Source organism: Malania oleifera, chromosome 5 (assembly GCF_029873635.1).
Source record: "Malania oleifera isolate guangnan ecotype guangnan chromosome 5, ASM2987363v1, whole genome shotgun sequence".
NCBI lineage: Eukaryota > Viridiplantae > Streptophyta > Magnoliopsida > Santalales > Ximeniaceae > Malania > Malania oleifera.
The window spans coordinates 8,075,274-8,095,018 of record NC_080421.1 but is presented as its reverse complement, the minus strand read 5'-3'; the positions used below and the strand labels follow the sequence as shown (position 1 = coordinate 8,095,018).

At 36.4% G+C, this 19,745-nt stretch overlaps 1 protein-coding gene across 1 annotated transcript; it reads left to right on the top strand.

The window, feature by feature from the left end:
• The first annotated feature begins 248 nt into the window (after window positions 1–248).
• On the top strand, window positions 249–13,682 carry LOC131156468 (chromatin remodeling protein SHL-like). The gene is made up of 5 exons (XM_058110173.1): window positions 249–583; window positions 717–1,062; window positions 2,562–2,630; window positions 3,620–3,755; window positions 13,341–13,682. Exons 1-5 carry the CDS (start codon window positions 511–513, stop codon window positions 13,365–13,367), a joined length of 651 nt encoding a protein of 216 aa, XP_057966156.1. The 5' UTR covers window positions 249–510; the 3' UTR covers window positions 13,368–13,682.
• The last annotated feature ends 6,063 nt before the right edge of the window (window positions 13,683–19,745 follow it).

The following is a 19,745-nucleotide window of genomic DNA, read 5'->3' as shown; positions in this document are numbered from 1 at the left end:
AGATTTAGAAAATTAATGAAAATATTTTTTTATTTTATATGTAAATTTAAAAATTTAAGAAATAAAATGACATTTTTATAATTATTTTCACAAATAAATAAACACAATTTATTTATTATTTATTATTTATTTTATACATCATAAAAATAAAAAACTAATTAATATATTTATCATATTTAAAAAATTAAATTAAAAAATTAAAATTATTTTGCACAACTAATAAACCCTTCCTTATTTACCCAGGATGTGCGCACAGTCGACGCTGATTAAACTCAAGAGGTCCCCACGAAACCATAAACTGCGATGCACCAAATCTTGACTTGCAAGAAATTGGATTACCATGGAAAAAGCAGAGATTAAAATAAACATGTTTTAAAACCGAAAAAAATAAAAATAAAGAGAGAAAAACAAAGAGGCTCCTTGACTCTGTTCTCTATTTTTCTTCTCCGTCTCTCCCAATCTCTGTACCGTCCTGTGCATGACTTTGTTCTGTGGCCGTTCCTTCAGTCCATGGCCAAAGCCCGGGCTCCCAGACGAACCCTAGACTCCTTCACCATCAAATCCCTCAACAAAACCATCAGAGGTAAGCTTCAGCTTTAAGCTTCAATTTTCTTTTCTCGGAAAATTCCTTGTTTCTCGGAAAAAAACGCTTTATCTTTTCTCCGAAAAAATTTCCGTGCTTTGCGCCTAACGCACGCCGCTCCGTTGGCTGGCAGCCGGCGACTGCGTTCTCATGAGGCCGTCCGACTCAGGGAAGCCGTCCTACGTCGCGAAGGTGGAGAGGATCGAGTCTGACAGCAGAGGCGGCAACGTGAGGGTCCACGTCCGGTGGTACTATCGGCCGGAGGAATCAATTGGCGGCCGCCGGCAGTTCCATGGCTCCAAAGAGGTATTCCTGTCCGATCACTATGATATGCAGAGTGCCGACACGATCGAAGGCAAGTGTACGGTGCACACCTTCAAGAGTTATACGAAGCTTGATGCTGTTGGGAACGACGACTTCTTCTGCCGTTTTGAGTATAATTCGTCCACCGGAGCGTTCAATCCAGATAGAGTCGCCGTGTACGTGTAATTTATTGGTTTTCAATATATCGATTTAATTTGCACTTCGATTGCTATGATTCTTTGTCATTAAGTGAAAATTTTGGCGTTTATTTCAAAACTTGTGTCTTATTGTGGATTTATTTCGTAGAGTCGTTATGTACGGAAATATCGTTCCATTTTCTCTTGATGTGTGGATCTTTTGCTCGTGTTGAAATAATTTAGTCTGTTTATTGACTAAATTAGGGAAGTTGCGTCTCAGGATTGAACGCGAGAATTGTCATCCTTCGCCTCTTAATTTTCTTATTACTGTGCTTTTAGTTGCAATCAAGTCGTTGCAGAAGTTGAAGTTCAATGAGCATTATTTATTGTTTTTATTTGTTCATCTCACATAATTTTGTTAGTCCAGTGTTAAATTGTGTTATTTACCTCATCTTTTTTGGTTGAATATGAATAATGCTGATATTTTTTCCCTGTTTGCCCTTTTATTTTTCTAAATCACAGAATTAACCTAATATTTATGTTACCTTGAATTGGTTTGTGAAATGAAATAACTATTGTATAGGAGTATAATATTTTACAAAATAAATTCTAGCTATTCTCAAGCAAACGGCCACAGTAAGGTTTGTGCTATTCCAACTAAACATGGAATAAATTAGAAATAACTAGTTCCAAATTTTACAATGGGAATGTCTATATTTTTAAGCTATTCATGGTGATTGGAATAATACCTAAATTTGCCTAACTTGTGTCATAGCAACTCCTTTTTTCTTTTAAAATATTATGTTCTTATACAGTAGTTATTCTACTCTGCACCGAATGTAACCTAAATATTAGATTAATGCTATTTCTTGAATAATTGGAACCATCTGCGTGCTTTTGAGGTGGCTAATGTTTTTTATTTTGGTTAAAATGATCCTTAAATACCTCTAGGCCAAATCCTATTTTGGGACCATGGCTATATGTTTTCCCTATTGAATGAGATTTTGTATTTCAAGCAACAAATCTTGTGATACTGATAACTACCTTTACCTTGTAATAGAAGTGAGTTAGATGTCCCCTCTTGAGCTCCTTCTAGGCCCTTGAACTTCATGGTTAAATGATGTTTCAGGCCCTAAACTTTGCAGCAGTGTTTTTCCTTTTAGGTGAGCTGTCATCATAATGTAATACTTGTCAAAAAGTGTAGGGTGCCTAAGATTTTGGCCCACTTCTAACACAAGGCAGTTTTAACGTATTAAAGAATTTTCTTGATTGGGAGTCTTTAATGGGATAAACGCATGGTTGTAGTCCTTAAATAAAACTCTGCCCTATGTTAAGGACCTTAATGATCATTTTGGCCTCTCTAACTTTGTGACTTTATGGTTAAGGCATGCCAAATGGACTGGTATCTTCTCCGGCCCCTCTCCTTGCTGTGTGGAAAGCAGTTCATTTTTTTGCAGTATGGGGCGCTGGGTTTATTCATTGCAATATGTATTTATTCCTTTTATTTGATTGTTTGGTTGACTGATTTTATGTGGCAGGTATTGCAAGTGTGAGATGCCTTACAACCCCGATGACCTAATGGTTCAGTGTGAAGGTTGCACTGATTGGTATGTGACTTAGACTTGTAAGGTTACAAACAACTTTGTCAATTTATTTATTCTCTTTCTGCTTTACTCGTCGTTTATTTGCAAAATAGAAAATTTGTGGATGATCATATGTTAAGATCTTCAACATGTATACACAAAGCATCAAATTTGGAAATATTTATCAGCAATTCTCATCGAGACTAATGGAATGTGCGGAGATTAAAAAAAATGAAATGATTTTTTTCCCCCTTGTAACTCCTGTAATGAAATTCTTTCAATATGAGAAAGTGTTTGTCATTCTCACTTGTCTAAGTGAGGTAGGTTTTTCAAGAAAGCTCATAAATTCCTGGCAGGTTGATTATAGAACTGTAGACAATTAATGTTGAGAAGACAAAATATTAATAAAAATTTATTGAGAACATAGAATGAAAAATGAAGAAGAAAAATAATCTTAAACACTAGCCCTCCTTTTTTTATTTACTATTTTTTCTCTCCTTGTTTTGTGTACGAGATGCATGTTGTTAAATAGTATGCATGCTACCATGCTTTGGGTTTTCCCGCTATACGCTACATATTCCTTTACATTATTCTTTCCCCAAGAGGTCCAGAGGTCCCTTTCAGACTTGGTAATTCCACATTCTGCCTCTGTTCATGCATAAAAAAATACTTGTCAGTTGTCATAATTGGCAAGCAAGAAACTTTGCAGAGTTCACATCATTGACCATTACCCCATCCAATGCAGACTGAATACTTCATGATTTATGCATCTTTATGTATAAATTGCATAGCTTTTATGTGATTTCAGTATGTGTGAAGGTACAAGCATGCTTACTCAAACCCAAACATGGATAAATGGACTTGTTCATCGTCATAATTTTGAATTTTTGATGACATGCAATAAATAGTGGTGATCCTATTTTGGATTGCAACCAAGCGAGCTCTGAGCATTTAAGTTTTGAATTATGCCAATTTGAACTCATGATATTTTGGACATTCTATTTTTGATTCAGGTTTCATCCTATTTGTATAGACATGACTCCAGAGGAAGCTAAAAGACTTGATCATTTTTTCTGTGAAACTTGCTCCTCTCAAGATCAAAAGAAGTTACCAAGTTCTCACAATGCTTCCAGGCATTCAGATACAAAGGTATTCCCACTTTCTGAAATCATTTAACAGATTAGCAATATTTATTTTCCATTATAGGTCATTGTTGCATAACACAAACATGAGCATGGCCTAGTGGATGAACTGTGGATTCAGCATTGAAGGTGTCTTAGACATACCTTGACATGAGCATGGCCTAGTGGCATCTTCATACATATATCCAGGCATTCTTGTAAATAAGTGGAGTAACTCCTTGAACATCTTGATGTTTCCTCTTGCTAGGGTGAGGAGGCATAGAAAGCTCTATATGAGGGAGCATGAGAGCTTTCTACCATCTTAAGTGTCATGGCAGGTGCTAAGTGAGCGCCCCTAGCCTTAGGAGAGTCTGGGGGCAGGCTCTTAGCCAATGGTATTAAACCTTGCCTCGCTATTGATCTAGTGGAGGTACTGGGTCACTGCTTCAACCAGTGGGTCAATAAGATTAGATAAAAAAATTTAGGATATTTTAAAAATTCTTTCGGAAATAAATTACACTTCAAAATAAAATTATGTGTTGTAAACATTTATTTTAATGTAAATGATTGACAAAATTATTTATTTTAATTCAGTGTACGGTGTGCACCTTAATAAGAAAAACATTCAAATCAAGCAACTCTTCGGAATTTAATGAGTTACAGTAGCTATGTAATCAAAAGGACTCATCTGTCATTTCATTCAATGCATTTTTTACATTGATAATCTAAAGTAGAAAACGAATCATGAATAGAGCTAGAAACTTCTAGCTCAGCAAATTTCGCACATTATGCACTGGCTCTCAGCCAAACAAAAAATGCAGAAAATGACGGTGACTGACTCTCTCTCTCTCTCTCTCTCTCTCTCTCACACGCACACACACACAATGCATTCTCTTCTTTTCCGCACATTGTTGATGCCCATGAACCATAGGTATTATTACATCAACTGGTATTGATTCAGAGCTGCATATGATGCTTCACAATCCTTGAACTCTTGAAATCCTTCACAAAAGCACAGCTTCATAGCTTCACTCTTGAATGGACATGGAGAAGGGCCAAAGAGGGAAGAGGAAAGCCAAATAAGGTACCGAGCTAGGGCTAGGGCTAGGGCTAGGGCTAGGTTTTCATTTTGATTTACAATTGTAAAGGATTAAAATTATTGAGTGAAGATTGAGAAAGCAAAAAGGACCTAAATTATGGGTTGCTGGGTTTAACTAAACTTGCACAGGTTTGACAGTGTCTATCTTGGCCTCTCACATTTCCAGCCTAAGAAGATATGTGGCCTGGCTTTTGGTCCAGGTCACCAATTTCGGTCTAGTTGGTTAGGTGGGAACGGATTTAATAGAACTGCTCTTGGCATTCTTAAGGGGTGCTTGGAGCTTCCATGAGGGATTGGGAGCCCTATAGATGACATTATGGGATATTGGGTGGTATTTCACACTCATGTAGGAGGTTGAGATTTGCATATTTTGGATCCCTCAAATTACCTCCATGTGGTGGCAATACTGTCATCTTGTACCAATTGAGCTATTGAGGTACCATAGGATCTTTGTATACCTTTCTCAAGTAGTGTAGCGTGTCACTGTCTATGAAGGGCTTCAACCTACGGAAGTTTAGATATGCTTATGCAAGGATTGTGGTGTAGGGACAAGAGCAACCCGTAGCACTTGTATGAAGCAAGCATGACTACTTGACCGTTTGGCGTGTGGTTCTTCAATGACTGCTCTAGTTGTGATAAGAGTTGCCTATCACTAATTCTAGGCCCCTAAATAAATCCATGAATGTTCTCATGCATTTGGATGAATATCACTTGACTGCACTTTGTGGTGTCTTGTCGCCTCAAGCGTGCTTCTATTGTGATATCTCAACAAACCAGGGCAAAATATATTTATGCCCATGGAAAGCTATCGGGTTAACTCCTTTATGGGGTGAAATCGAATTAACATTATTGGCATCTACTCTAGAATTGAAAGTCAAAGAATGACATCAAGTGGGGATGATGCACTTGGGTGCGTAGTGGTCATTATTTTATCTTTATAAGTGTTACACTTTATTTAAAAAGGATGTCATTAATAACAAAAAAGTGATAATTACCAATATTGGGGGAATAAGACACCCTCCTAAAAACAAGCAGACAAGCAATTACAATAAAACAGCCCCCTCTCCCCCCCCCCCCCCCCCCCCCGCCTCCCCAAAAAAAAATCTCTTTGGAAGCTAGTGAACAAAAATCCACTAAAAACCTCCAAGAATGTGCCTGAAAAGAAGAAATGAAAACAAGTCTATCCATAATAAATAGGAGGTGTTGATCATGGGAAATTGGTTGAGCTATGCCTTCATTATTGTTACTTTGAGGAAATTTGGATGCTCGAGACTATCTTGCATCCTAGCTATGGGAATATATATGAAATAATGCTGTAGGATGTGTCTCATTTTGTTGGCATTCATGTTGAGATGTGATCAATGAAGATATCGTAGCATTCCTACATCATAGTCAAAGGCAAAATTCTCAGGTTGTGGAGAAGGAAGAAGTGCGAAAGTATTTTCTGAGAATGTTTCATTAATCTAAAGCATTTGTATTCCATAGTTTGAGGTGAAATTCTTGGATTTAGATTTTAGACCATTGTGAACGGATTTTTCAAGGATGTTTTCATTAGTATAGAGTCATACAGGAGGGGCTTAGAGCTTGGCATAGGGCTGATAATATTGTTTTTTAGACTCCTTTAGGACCTTGTGGGGAACCTTTGGACCTGATGGTTTGGATTAGTATGGGAATATGATTGTGAGACCAAAACTTTGAGGAATTGAAGGACGGACATTTGTTGTGGCTAGAAGGCCTTGACTTAACCTTTGTAAAGGACATTGGATTATGGTCTCCAAAGGGCGTCAAAATTGTTTGGCCAAAGGACCCTGTAGGTGTCTTAAATGTACCTTGGATGTCAATATGGACTAGTGGCATCTTATATGTATATTTGAACGGCGTTCTTGTAAGTGTAGTATGATCTTTAGACATCTTGACATTTCATCTGTGTATCCTACTTGATTGAGGATGACTATATAAAGGAAACACCCCCTGATCGACCTACTACTAAAGTACCAATCCCAATGTGATGTGAGCAATAAATGAGCATCCTAAAGAGAGCATAATGGTGGGCTTTTGGCAAGCGTGCTTGGGGCTTCTAATGAATTGGGAGCCTCATGGACGACACTGTGGGATATTATGTCTCTTGTCACTGTCAAGCAAAATGTTTTGTTGTGCATCTGCTAGCCCCTTAGATTACCATCCCTTTGGTGTCGTCTTGTAATGATTGGGCTACTGAGGACCACAGGATCTTTATATGGCTATCTTAGGGAGGGTAGTGTGGTACCTTGTGGAGGGCTTCAGCCTATGGAACATGCTGGAGGATTGTATCATGGGGGTAAGAGCAACCTGGAGTACTTCTAGAAAGCAAACACAACCCCTTGACAATCGGGAGATGATTCTTCAATAACGCTTCTAGTTGGGGTAAGAGTTGCCCGTTGATTAATCTTGGACCACTGGATGGATTTGTAAGTGTTCTCATGCATTTTAGACGTGGTATTTGAATTAGTGTGGTAAGATACAACTTACAGTCTCGTCCCCTCACAAGTATGCTTCTATTGCGATGCTGAAGAGTGATCCCTATTGCCATGAAAATATGTCAGATATCGACACATTGCATGAATATGATGGATGCTGCTACTAGCTATGTTGGTTATTGTAGTTGAATATATATTCTTCATTGAGGATATGTATTATAGAGTAACGACAGTAACAACTAGCATTTGGGTTGTAGGAGGAGAATTTAGAGAATTTTCAATCACAGTAGGTGTACATCAAGGTCTACTTATAGCCCTTATCTTTTTGCTTTACTGATTGATGAACTCACTGGGAATATCCAAAACGTGACCCTTCAGTTTATGTTGTTTGCAATTGACATCGTCTTGATTGATGAAAGTAGGCATGGAATGGAATTTAAGTTTTAACTTTGGTATAACCGCTTTAGAGCCTGGAGGTTTTTAGAAACGAAGAAAGAAAACAAAAAATAAGAAATGTAATTTCACAACACAAGGAGTATGGGGGATAATATTAAACTTGATAATCAAGAAATTGATAGCACTAGTAGATAATGATATCTTGGATCTATCATGCAAGCGAAAGGTGAAATTAAAGAGAATGTCACACAGGGTTAAAACAGGTTGGATAAAATGAAGGAGTGCTGCTGGCGTACTGTGTGATCATAGAATATCTTTAAAATTAAAAAGAACGTTGTGTAAAATGGCTATAAAGCCAGCTTTGCTCTATGGATCATAATGTTGGGCAACTAAGAAACAGCATGTATAAAAAAAAAAGTACAAAAGTTGTCGAGATGTGAATGCTAAGGTGGATGAATAGTATAACATTGAAAGATAAATTAAGAATGAACATATTCATAATAAACTAAGCATAGCACCACTCAAAGACAAAATAAGGGAGAGACGGCTTAGATGGTTTAAGCATTTGAAATGCAGGTCAAATAATACACCTGTGCTAAGGAGTAAGTTATTGTTTCTGGTATTAAAAAGGGTAAGGTTAGACATAAAATTGCTTAGAATGAGATAGTAAGGACTTAATGGCTCTTAAGCTAGCGAAGGAAAATGCCCTCGATGGGGTGAATTGGCGGAAGTTTCATGTAGCCAACCCCACATAGTGGGACCTAAGGCCTGTTGTTGTTCTTATATGTTTAATGTTAATGGAGATTTTTCTAAAAAGAAAAAAAGAAAAACAGAAGTTCAATACACTAACAATTTGTATTTAACTTTGTTTTGTCACAAATGTCTGATAATTTCTTTGTGATTTTTTTTTTCATAACATTGAATTGTACATAGTTTTCATACTTTCATGCAGTCATTGATATCTAATTTTTCGTAAATTGTTGAATGATCATTTTGAACCCCCTCCCCCATTTAATTTAATTTTATACATGCATTACAACCCCAAAATTTTTTAAGTAGAAGTGGCACAGAATGTGAATTTCCATTCTCTTAGTGTAGTAGTATAAATTGTAGGCTTACTTTTGTCCTAGTTTCATATTTGTGTTTTGTGCCATTTAACTTTACATTTAATTTTTCCCTTGGTCCTTTTTAAAGAGCAATTCATAAGCTAAACTTATGATTAAGTCCCTGTTTTCCTTTTTAATGATCCTTAGTACCTTTTTTGGTAAGTTAACAAGCCAAAATTTTAGAGATATTGTATTTGCACTTCTCGTGCATGCTTGCGCCTTTGACACCTTTGGAGGTGGGGGAGGAGAGTGGGAAGCTCACTATAATGATTAAAAGGTAACACATTCACAAATATTCAACCAACATAAGGGTGTGGCTAGAAGAAATGAACTAAGAAAGTGGAGATTAAAAATGTGCTTAACTCTGGAAAATGTTGATATATGCTTTTGGCTACAAGACACTAGTAAGATTTTATACCCTGATATTCTGAGAAAAAAGTGGCTTGTATGTTAACATTTTGGATTATCTGACTATAAATTCTAATCATGTAGTCTGGTGGCTGAGCATGTTTCGTAAGTTAAGGAGCTCTCATTTAGGGTTCTTAATTGTGTTTTTAATCACTAATGTTACTAAAAACTAAAAGTATGTGTCTGTTGAGACTAGTTTAAGGTGGTGAAGGCTGAGAGGATGATTGAAGGACATGGATGGAATTAGGACAAAAACTTATTAAAATCTTGTTTTAGTGGACCTCAATGTGATGAATCATACTTCTTATAACCAAGACTGCATACCATTTTCTATGCCTGATTGCTAATTTCTTGATGATGAGCATTTTAAAACCCAGACTAGTTACCAACTCAGTAAAGGCACCGCATTAGTCGAACTGTTTGGACCGGTATGTAAAACTGGTGATCAAAGTGGTGATATTATGTGTGCATGTATAATGATGAAAATTATGATCAAGATAATTATTATTAGAAGCTAGAATACAATGATCAGAAGAATTAATATAATTTGCCTTCAAGAAGCTAAGTGGGTGGGGGAGAAAGCTAGAGAAATTGATAAATCAGGATTTAAACTTTGATACACTGTAAAAGAAAAAACATTAGAATGGAATAGACATTGTTATAGATAACAACTTAAAAGATAGCTTTGTGGATGTAACTAGAGTAGGGGATAGAATTATAAAAATCAAGATGGTATTAGGACAAAAGATAATAAATATCATTAGTGCTTATATTCCTCAAGTCGGCTTAGCAGAAAATCTTAAGAGATAATTTTGGGACGATATGGATAGTAATATATAAGGCAAACAGGGGCTGAGAAAATATTTATAAGAGGAGATCTAAATGGATACGTTGGAAGGGATAATAAAAATTATGAGAGGATACGAAAAGGATATGGACATGGAGACAAAAATGAGTCTGGGGAGATGATCTTAAACTTTGCTGTCATATGATTTTAGTATAATGAATACTTGCTTTAAGATGAGAGAAGAACACTTAATAACCTTTAAAAGTGGACAAAATAGAAGTCAAATAGTTTTTTTTTTTTTTTAACTAGGAGGGTAGATCGTTTATCATGCAAGGATTGTAAAGTTATTCCAGGTGAAAGCCTAACCACATAACATAGAGTCTTAGTGTTAGATATATGTATTAAAAAATGTAAGAAAAAGGATAAAATAAACCAATGTAAGAGAACTAGATGGTGGAATCTAAAAGTAGAAAATATAATAAAATTTAAAGATAAAATGATCAAAGATGGGGATTGGACTATAGAGGATGGGATAGATACAAATACTCTTTGGAGTAGATTAGCTAGCTCTATCAAAATGATAGCAAAATAGATATTAGGTGAATCAAAGGAAAGATTCTTGAATAGCAAAGAAAGTTGGTGGTGGGATAAAGATGTACAAAAAATCATAAAGACAAAAAGAGTTTAGTATTAAACATGACAAAAATGTAGAAACAATGATAACTTTGAAAAGTATAAGGAGGCAAGAAAAGATGAAAAAATGGCTGTTAGTGAAGCTGAATATAGATCATTTAATAGTTTGTATGATAGTAGGTATAAAACAAATGGAAATAGATATATTTAAACTTGCTAAAGCTAGAAAAAGGAAGAGTAAGGACTTAGGAAATGTAAAATGTATAAAAAGTGAGGATGATATTGTCTTGGTTAAGGACGAAGACATTAAAGAAAGATGGCAAAGTTACTTTAGTAAGTTGTTTAATGAAAACCAAATAGAAGGTTTAAACTTGAAATTGTCGAATGAGGAAAAGACAATTTTATTCGCAAAATTAGAGTTAATGAAGTTAAGTTTGCACTAAAAAAAATGAAAAAGTGGAAAGTTATGTGAACAGATAACATCCCAATTGAAGTTTGGAAATGCTTAGGTGATAACGGAATTATATGGTTAACTAATTTATTTAATACAATTATAAAAACTAAGAAAATGCTAGATGAATGGAGGAAAAGCACTTTAATACCTATATACAAAAATAAAAGAGATATTCAAAATTGTAAAAACTATTGTGGAATTAAAATTATGAGTCATACAATGAAACTATAAGAAAGAGCAGTTGAACAAAGATTAAGGTTAAAAATGAAGGTCTCAAAAAATCAATTTGGTTTTATGCTTGAAAGATCTACCACAAAAGCTATTTATCTTTTAAGAAGAGTAATGGAAAAGTTTAGGGAAAAGAAGAGGAACTTGCATATGATATTTATTGATCTTGAGAAAGCATATGATAGGATACCTAAGGAAGTTCTATGGTGGGTTTTAGGAAAAAAAAAAAAGGTGTATGTAGTAGGCATACTGATGTCATTAAGGATATGTATGATGGAATAATGACTAGTGTAAGGACTATAAATGGAGAAACTAGAGAATTTTCGATCACCATAAGTGTACATCAAGAATCTGCTTTGAGTCCTTATATTTTTGCTTTAGTGATGGACTAATTGACTAAGAGTATTCATAAGGAGGTTCCATGGTGTATGTTATTTGCAGATGATATTGTATTAATTGACGAAACTAGGAACGTAGTAGAGGCTGAGTTAGAATTATGCAGAGAAGCTTTGGAATCTAGAGGCTTTAGGATAAGTAGAAATAAGATAGAATATATGAAATGTAATTTTAGTAATGATAGGAGGAATGTTAGAGACAAAGTTAAATTTGATGATGATGAAATAAATAGCACTTGTAGATTTCGATACCTTGGATCTATTATGCAAGCTGAAGGAAAAATTGAAGATGATGTAATGTATAGAGTTAAAGCAAGTTGGGTGAAATGGAGAAGTGCTTCAAGTGTGCTTTGTGATTGTAAAATACCCTTAAAATTGAAAGGGAAGTTTTATAGGACTGTTATAAAACCACCTATGCTATATGGATCGGAATGTTGGGCGACGAAGAAACATAATGTCCAAAAAGTAAAAGTTGCCGAGATGAGAATGCTTAGATGGATGAGTGGTATAACATTAAAAGATAAATTAAGGAATAAATATATTCGTAGTAATTTAGGTGTAGCTCCTATAAAAGATAAGATAAGGTAGAGATAACTTAGATAGTATGGACACTTGCAACGTAGGTCACATAGTGCATCTAAAATAACTTGGGAGGAGATAGTAAGGATTTAATATCCCTGAATCTGTCAAAAGAAATGGTACATGATTGTATAAATTGGCAGAAAAAATTTATATAGCCGACCCCACCTAGTGAGACTTAAGGTTTGGTTTTTTTGTTGTTGTTGTTTATCTTTAAATGTATGTGTATACAGGGAAGTGTAGTAAGATAACATATACGTGTGTGTATATATATATATATACTCATTTTTTATTCAACTAATGATCAGAGAAGTCAGGTTGGCACGTTGGCAATCCTCTCACTCTCTATTGTCAGGTCCTGTGTTCAATTCACTGTAGGACAAAATCACCGTTAATTTTTCGTGGTCAACCCCTCTGGCTCACTGGGTCAATCCGGGTGAGGCTAGTTGCCCGAGTCTAGTCTGGTTGACTGCAGTTCATCCGATTTCTCTAGGTTTGAACCATCACCTAGACCGTTGAAATGGCAGGTTCCGGTCTAACTGGTCAAACTGGCTTGTCCCATCTGAGTTTCAAAACTAAGATGATGAAGAGAGTAGAATGAATAAAGGTTATATGGTAGATTGGAGAATTTGATAGTCATAGGTCATAGGTGCTTATTAAGCTTCCTATTGTATGCCTGCTGGGAGCAGGAAAGAGGAAGGAGTAAACCATGTTCAGGCCTACTTTCCAAAAATTAATGGTTTCACATGGAAAATGTGCTTCTACAATTCGAAAACATACTTGTCTCCTGGATTAAATTCCTGTCTAACAAAAAATTTGAAAAAAAAAAAGACACTTTCGTCTGGATTATATTTCTTACCTGTCTAAATTTCAATACTATTTCATGAAAAAGAGGGAAAAGAAACAACGGTCCAGTTTGTCAAGTGAGCCAACTTTCAGATGTTTGTGTGCTATTTATAAGATTTTTCTATCAGTTTATATTGTAAATTTCGTGCAATTACAGGAAACATGCAACTTCTTTTACTATGTATAATTTAAAACATCCGTGCTTGATGGGGTCACGTCATTTCAGGTGGATACAAAACGTCGTCGGAGGTGATCTCGTTAGTACATAAGAATAACGAAACACATCAGAAGATTAAAAAAAAAAAAAAAAGAGGGTTTCTTTTTTTCAGTCTTGAGTAGGCTTTGAAGGAAGAAGCATGGAAGCAAAAATATCAGCAGTTGTATCTGTGAGCTGACCTGAACTGGTTAGGTTGGAGTGTGCCTTTTGGCTACCTGTAATTATGTATTGTAGATTCCTCTGTTCTTTCTTGTTTCTAAATATCAGTAACTAGGTTTCTCTGTGTATTTTATTAGAAACACTTTAAACTTCTAAAGAGCAATAGATAAAAAGGGACGCTTGATGTATCAATTTTGATTTATCTTCATCTGGATTCATAGCTAGCTAGGTGATCGAGGAAATGGAAGCTTCTTTTTATTATTATTACTATTGGTATATTTACATTTGTTGTGATCAATTATGTTTCGAGGCGACTTCCGGAATCGAACTGTTGGCAGAGAACTCCTATATTTATTTAGCCGTAGCAAGGGTACCTTGATGGTTCGAATCCTCAACCTAGTCTTCATAATGGTGATGCAACCAAATTGAGTTCAAGTGACAGTTCTTTATATTCAACTCTTTATTTTTTAGCTGCGAGAATTCAACCTTCTACTTTATTTAGCTCTTAAAATTATTAAAATTCAATGCCACTTAACTTCTACTTCATAAAACTCACGTTTAATTTTATTATGCTTGGGTTGGTTTTGAAATTATATTATACCTTTAAAATAGATAATATAGTCCTTATGCAATAAGAAATTAATAGAATTTTTTGACTTGATTAAGGACTTCTAGGATCATGAGTACTTCTGAGAACTTTGAAGTCAATTCATGAAGTTATGAAGTAATGTGGGTTCAACTGGAGCCTGAATTGAATCTAGTTGAGTAAAAAGTTTGAGAGTCGTCTTGAATTGTTTAATACCTATGTTAATACTTCCTCAAATCTATTATTTGACTCCATTAAAAAACCCTTCGTTCAAGTGACTCTCATACTGTAACAGCCTCACCTCTCTGCTTTAATATAGGAGATGGGTTCAAATCTTTTGACCGGAAGGAAGGGAAAATTACGAATTGAAAAAGTCCAGTGGGAGTTGCAAAGAATGGCCAATGGGATTGAAAAATGTGAATAAAGGATAATCCTTCCATGTACCATTGGGATTGTCATTTGTCTACAAAGGGATCCATTCAAACTCTACGATCAGGATGAGCTCGAAATTAATCCTATTAGTAACTGAGCTCAGTTGCAAGTGTATATTGCCAAGATTAGAATATGGAATTGGAGTATCCATTATCCACATGATTGTAACTAGGACATTTTATGCATCACCCTAAACTAGAAGCCATGTGATGTATGACTAGTGAGGGAATTTAGATATGGAGAGAGAATTAGAAGCAGCAGCAATAGCAGTAACAACAAGATGAAGAAAGAACCAGAATAGGGTTGGGGGAGGAAGAAGAAGAAGTAAAAATGGGGGAGGAAGAAGAAGAAGTAAAAATGAAAAGAAGAAGAAGAGGAAGCTTGTGGGTGAGAGAGAGTACAATGATCTAGTCGTCTTGGGCCAATCTTCTGAATGGATACCCAATTTTCAAAAGCTAAACACATGATTACAAAATACTAAAGGGAGACATTAAAAAATACAAAGAGGTCCTCCATACACTGTTTCCTAAATCTTCATAAACCTATGCTTAAAATATGTATGACGAATGAGCAGCCTAAGGGATGTAGATGGTCCTCCATCATTCTCCCCCTTACTGAAAGGAACTCTACTTGAGTGGGTTTGCAAACATGACTCCAACAAGTCAAAAGCATTGTCAAGAACATAATCCTTGACAAGCCATGTATCACCCAACTAGGGATGACCTTTCCACTGCACCAAGTAGCAACGAAAACCACCATGAGGAGACATCAAAAACTCATCATCTAAGAAAGACTCCACTTGTTTCATATGGTTAAGAAGTGGGAGGCTGAGGAGTTGTTGAACCTACATAAGCATCAAATGGCAAACCAAGAGGCTCAAAAGTGTCTCGATAAGATATCAAATCCTTTATAATAGAAACTATATTGATCTTTATATTTTATCAAATGATATAATTACTTAAATGAGTATAATTTGATATAACTAAACTCATGCGCCACACACTGTAAATAATTTATTCCGTCTTACTGAGAGGTGTCTCACCCAAATAATTAAATATTTCAAGGAACCGCGACAGGCCAGGAGATAGAGTTCCGAGATAGAGGGGAGCTAGTACCCTAATAGTCAGGGTAAGTGTTTTGTATTAGGGATGCATGATTTCCCCTAGAGTGTTTAGTTGATTTTGGAAATGTGTTTAGTCATGTATATAAATATGTGGATCGTCAGAACTATGGTTATGTATATTCTGAATTATTTGTAAATATTAACTTTTGCTGTTAGGCTTGTTTATAGGAGATTGTTTACTCGGTACCCACTTCGGGTCGGGTGGTGTTGAAATGGTATCAAAGTTTTTTGACGTGGGCTTAATATTTTATTATTTATTTGAGGAAAAAAAATTATATGAAAAATCAGGGCATCACAATTTGGTATCAGAGCTTAGGTTGTTAGGTTCTACAGACTTTAGTAAAGAGCGGAATATAATACCAGAGTATAGGAATGGATTTTGATGAAAGTATGGGTAAACTGGGATATAAGTCAGTCATTGTGGAAGATAAGATTGAAATTTAGGGTTCTATCTTGTAGCCTAGAGGCAGGAGTTTCGTGATTGTTTTTATGATTTTCCTGGAGTGACGACTTCAAGAAAACCATAGTAAACTATCTTCAGTCCTTGTTTCTAAGTGGTAGGACTAAATCTTAAATTAGGAAATATAGGGATATTAAGATGAATGGTATAAAGGAATATTTTATGGTTTATAGTCGTATGTGTATATAGATTGTGTTATGATGATAGGGTTCTAAGACTGTTTTGTTCCCTTTTCAAGGATGGACCCTGGGAACAGTAATACAAAAGCAGGTGGTGATGAGGCAGGGTCTTCTAATGTGGGTGGTAGAGATCCTGATGCAGTGTTATGCAGCGTCACCCGAAAGGTGATGGCAGAGATGGCCAGGAATTCAGGGGAGCGGAGCTGCATGATTGAGCAGTTCACGTGTATGAACCCCCCATCTTTTTCTAGAGGGGCTGGCCCATTTAGGGCTGAGGAGTGGATCCAAGAGATTGAGGAGACGTTGGCAGTCCTCCCATGTACTGACGAGCAGAGGATCCTATTTGCTACTTTTAAATTAATGGGAGAGGCTAAACACTAGTGGAGATCAGCGAGAATGTTAGAGGAACAGAGGCCTGAACCTAAAGTGATGACAAGGAGTCGTTTCAGGGAGATATTTTTTAAACGGTACTTTCCTGCTACTAATAGGAGTGCAAAAGCAGTAGAGTTTTTGAATTTGGCACAGGGACACATGACGGTGCTACAGTATGCCGCTAGATTCATCTAGTTGTCCCGCTTTGTTCCATACCTAGTGCCAGATAAAGAAAAAAAGCGAGGAAGTTTGAGGAGGGCCTGAGTTAGGGATTATATGAGCAGGTTGTAGGCTTCTGAGTCCAAACTTTTTCAGAGATAGTTGATAGAGTTACAGTGATTGAGAGTGGCCTACAGAGAGGCTTTGCAGCATAGAGTCAGAGGAAGAGGCCCGTGCCTCCAAATTTTCAAGTAGGGTCCAGCCTGGGACCGTGGAGAAGGCAAGATAGTAGAGGTGGTCAGAGATAGGGGATTGGAGATCGAGTAGTATAGGGCAGACCGATGCCCTCTCCCTATCTCAAATGCTATAGGAGACACCCAGGAGAGTGTCGGGTCAGAGAGGTGATATATTACCGATGCTATCGACCTGGCCACATAGCAAGAAATTGTTGAGCACCGCCAGCGATTGTGCCTGCTCCTAGATTGTATAGACGAGGTCAGTAGGCACCCCAAGGCGGTCAGTAGAGGAATACCGCCCAGTATGGGTCTACGCTTTGACACTAAGAGACGCTGAAGCAGCAGGAGATGTTGTGACAGGTGCTGTTTTAATACTGTCATATAAAACTACTGCCTTGTTTGATTTAGAGGTGACTCACTCATTTATCACCCGGGAATTTATTAAATTTTGTGGGGTAGAAACTCAGTCGTTAGATATCAATTTGTCAATGTCTGCGTCGACTGGGGTTATAGTGTTGTATAGAAAGGTACTCAGGAACTGTCCAGTTCGTATTCAGGGGAGGCCGTTGTAACGCCTCGAACCCGCCAAGTGGGGTCCAAAGGTTACGTGTTTCAATCATCTGTTTCTGATACCAAACATCACAATCCTGCAACGGAAATAAGATAGACAACCTCTAATTAAATACCAGAGTCTATCTATGTATATCCCATAAACAATTACCACCATTTGTTTATATTACATACTAGTATTTCAAAAACATAAATTATATATAATCTGTTATTACTAACTCCCCAAAATTACCAAAATGCTACCTTGCCGGAGCCCTAAGCCCAATCTTCTGATGGACCCGAAAATATGATCATCCACTAAGATGAGACACATCTCAATAAAGAAGAAAAAATCATAGCAGTGTGTGGCAGAGAGTTTAAATTAATATAGAACATATATTCATTTGTGTTTTACTAACCACAGCAGCTGATAAAACGTACCATTAACAATAATACTGTCATCTAATATCATACACGCATTCATAAATATTTTTAATAATAATAATACCCGAGAATAGGGAAGATTACCCGCTCATACAGGTAGCTTTTCTCTATTCTAATACTAATATCAGGGCACTCACCTTACTCAATAAACCCTCGGACTATGTATATAGGCAAAGTCTCCAAGAATAGGGAAGGTTACTCGCACATATAAGTAACTTCCCTCTGCTCTGGTACCAAACTGAAAATATCAGGACACTCGCCTTTCTCAGCAAGCTCTTGACAGAAAGTTTTACCTTGTCATAAATATACATATTATTAAATTAACATACCATTTATCATATCAGGTCACATTCCACACAAACTATCCACATAGGAGAACCATGTCCACACAGGACTCTCATTTACACAAAATACACGGTCCACACAAGACTAATATCATCACATAACACACAGGACTAACATCATCATAGAATACATGGTCCACACAGGATTAACATCATCACGGAATATATGGTCCACACAGGACTAACATCACACAAAAACATATCGTGGCCCACACAGGCACCACTAACCAACAGTACCAATCCCCATGACCTACTCGTAATATATCAGTAGAGCAACGTCCTCAGATCTGTCAATGCTCTACCCCAATATATAATGACAATATACGAACTCCTCAGGCCTGCCAACATATATCATGATTACATCTAGGCAATATAACGAACTCCTCAGGCCTGCCAACGTTATTTTGTGATACACACGAATAACTGCACAAAATGACTCATATACATACATCAAATTATTCGTCATGCAGCGATCTCAAGTAGCCAGTATTCTCAAGCAATCATTATTCATCAATAACTGTACTCACAGCTAACCAATGTTCACAATCCAACAGCAAATTTCATCATTTTGTACTCATATCAACCAATTAAATTATGAAAGTTGTATTCCTACCACACAATTTCTTTTCCATATATATATATATATATAACTTATATCAAAGGTCAATATTTTTCAAATGCCCATCTGTTCAAATAAATCATACCTAAGTATTTATAGTTTGTATACCCAAATTAACCGGTTTAGAATTTAATAAAAGCCTACTATAATTAATTCCTCTTACCTGTTTTCTTAGATTACACCCGCAAAAATCTCGAAACGTCACCTATGGCACTCACCTGAATCCTAAGTCAGAAATTCGAGTTTATCAACCCAAATTTCAATAAAATGTTATTTTATCATTCCCTAGGCCCTTTATACTTCATATTAAGAATAAAACTTAAAAATACCCCACTTACCCTAATTTTGGGATGGTGCCCCGAAACCCCAAACTAGAAATTTGCTCTGCCTCGATTGCATAGAATCTTCTCAGCGGCCCCATGGTTATTCTTGATCGTTGAAATGAGGCTTAACGGAGCCAGAATCAACGGTGGAAGGTTGGAGGGTCGTGGGTTTGCATGAGGGAGAGAAAAGAGATTTTTGTTTTGATTTTTCAAATGGCATTCGATTGTTTATAGTTTCAGCTCTGCTGACAAAAACCATCACCGATTTTCTTGGTCTCTCAGAAGACCGTTGCCAATTTTCTATTTAACCAGCTCGGTTCTTACCGTTTACCCTTTACTGACTCACAGTGAAAACCCCAAATTGTCGCCAGTTTTCTGTTTCCTCGAGAAAATCGTCTTAATCAACCAGAAAACTTTTTTTCCCCATTT

Excerpts from the sequence above, each read along its gene's own strand:
- LOC131156468 (XM_058110173.1), top strand. The coding sequence starts at position 511 with ATGGCCAAAGCCCGGGCTCCCAGACGAACCCTAGACTCCTTCACCATC. Across the intron at positions 1,063-2,561 it reads AATCCAGATAGAGTCGCCGT|GTATTGCAAGTGTGAGATGC; the intron begins GTACGTGTAATT and ends TTTATGTGGCAG. Across the intron at positions 3,756-13,340 it reads CCAGGCATTCAGATACAAAG|GTGGATACAAAACGTCGTCG; the intron begins GTATTCCCACTT and ends ACGTCATTTCAG.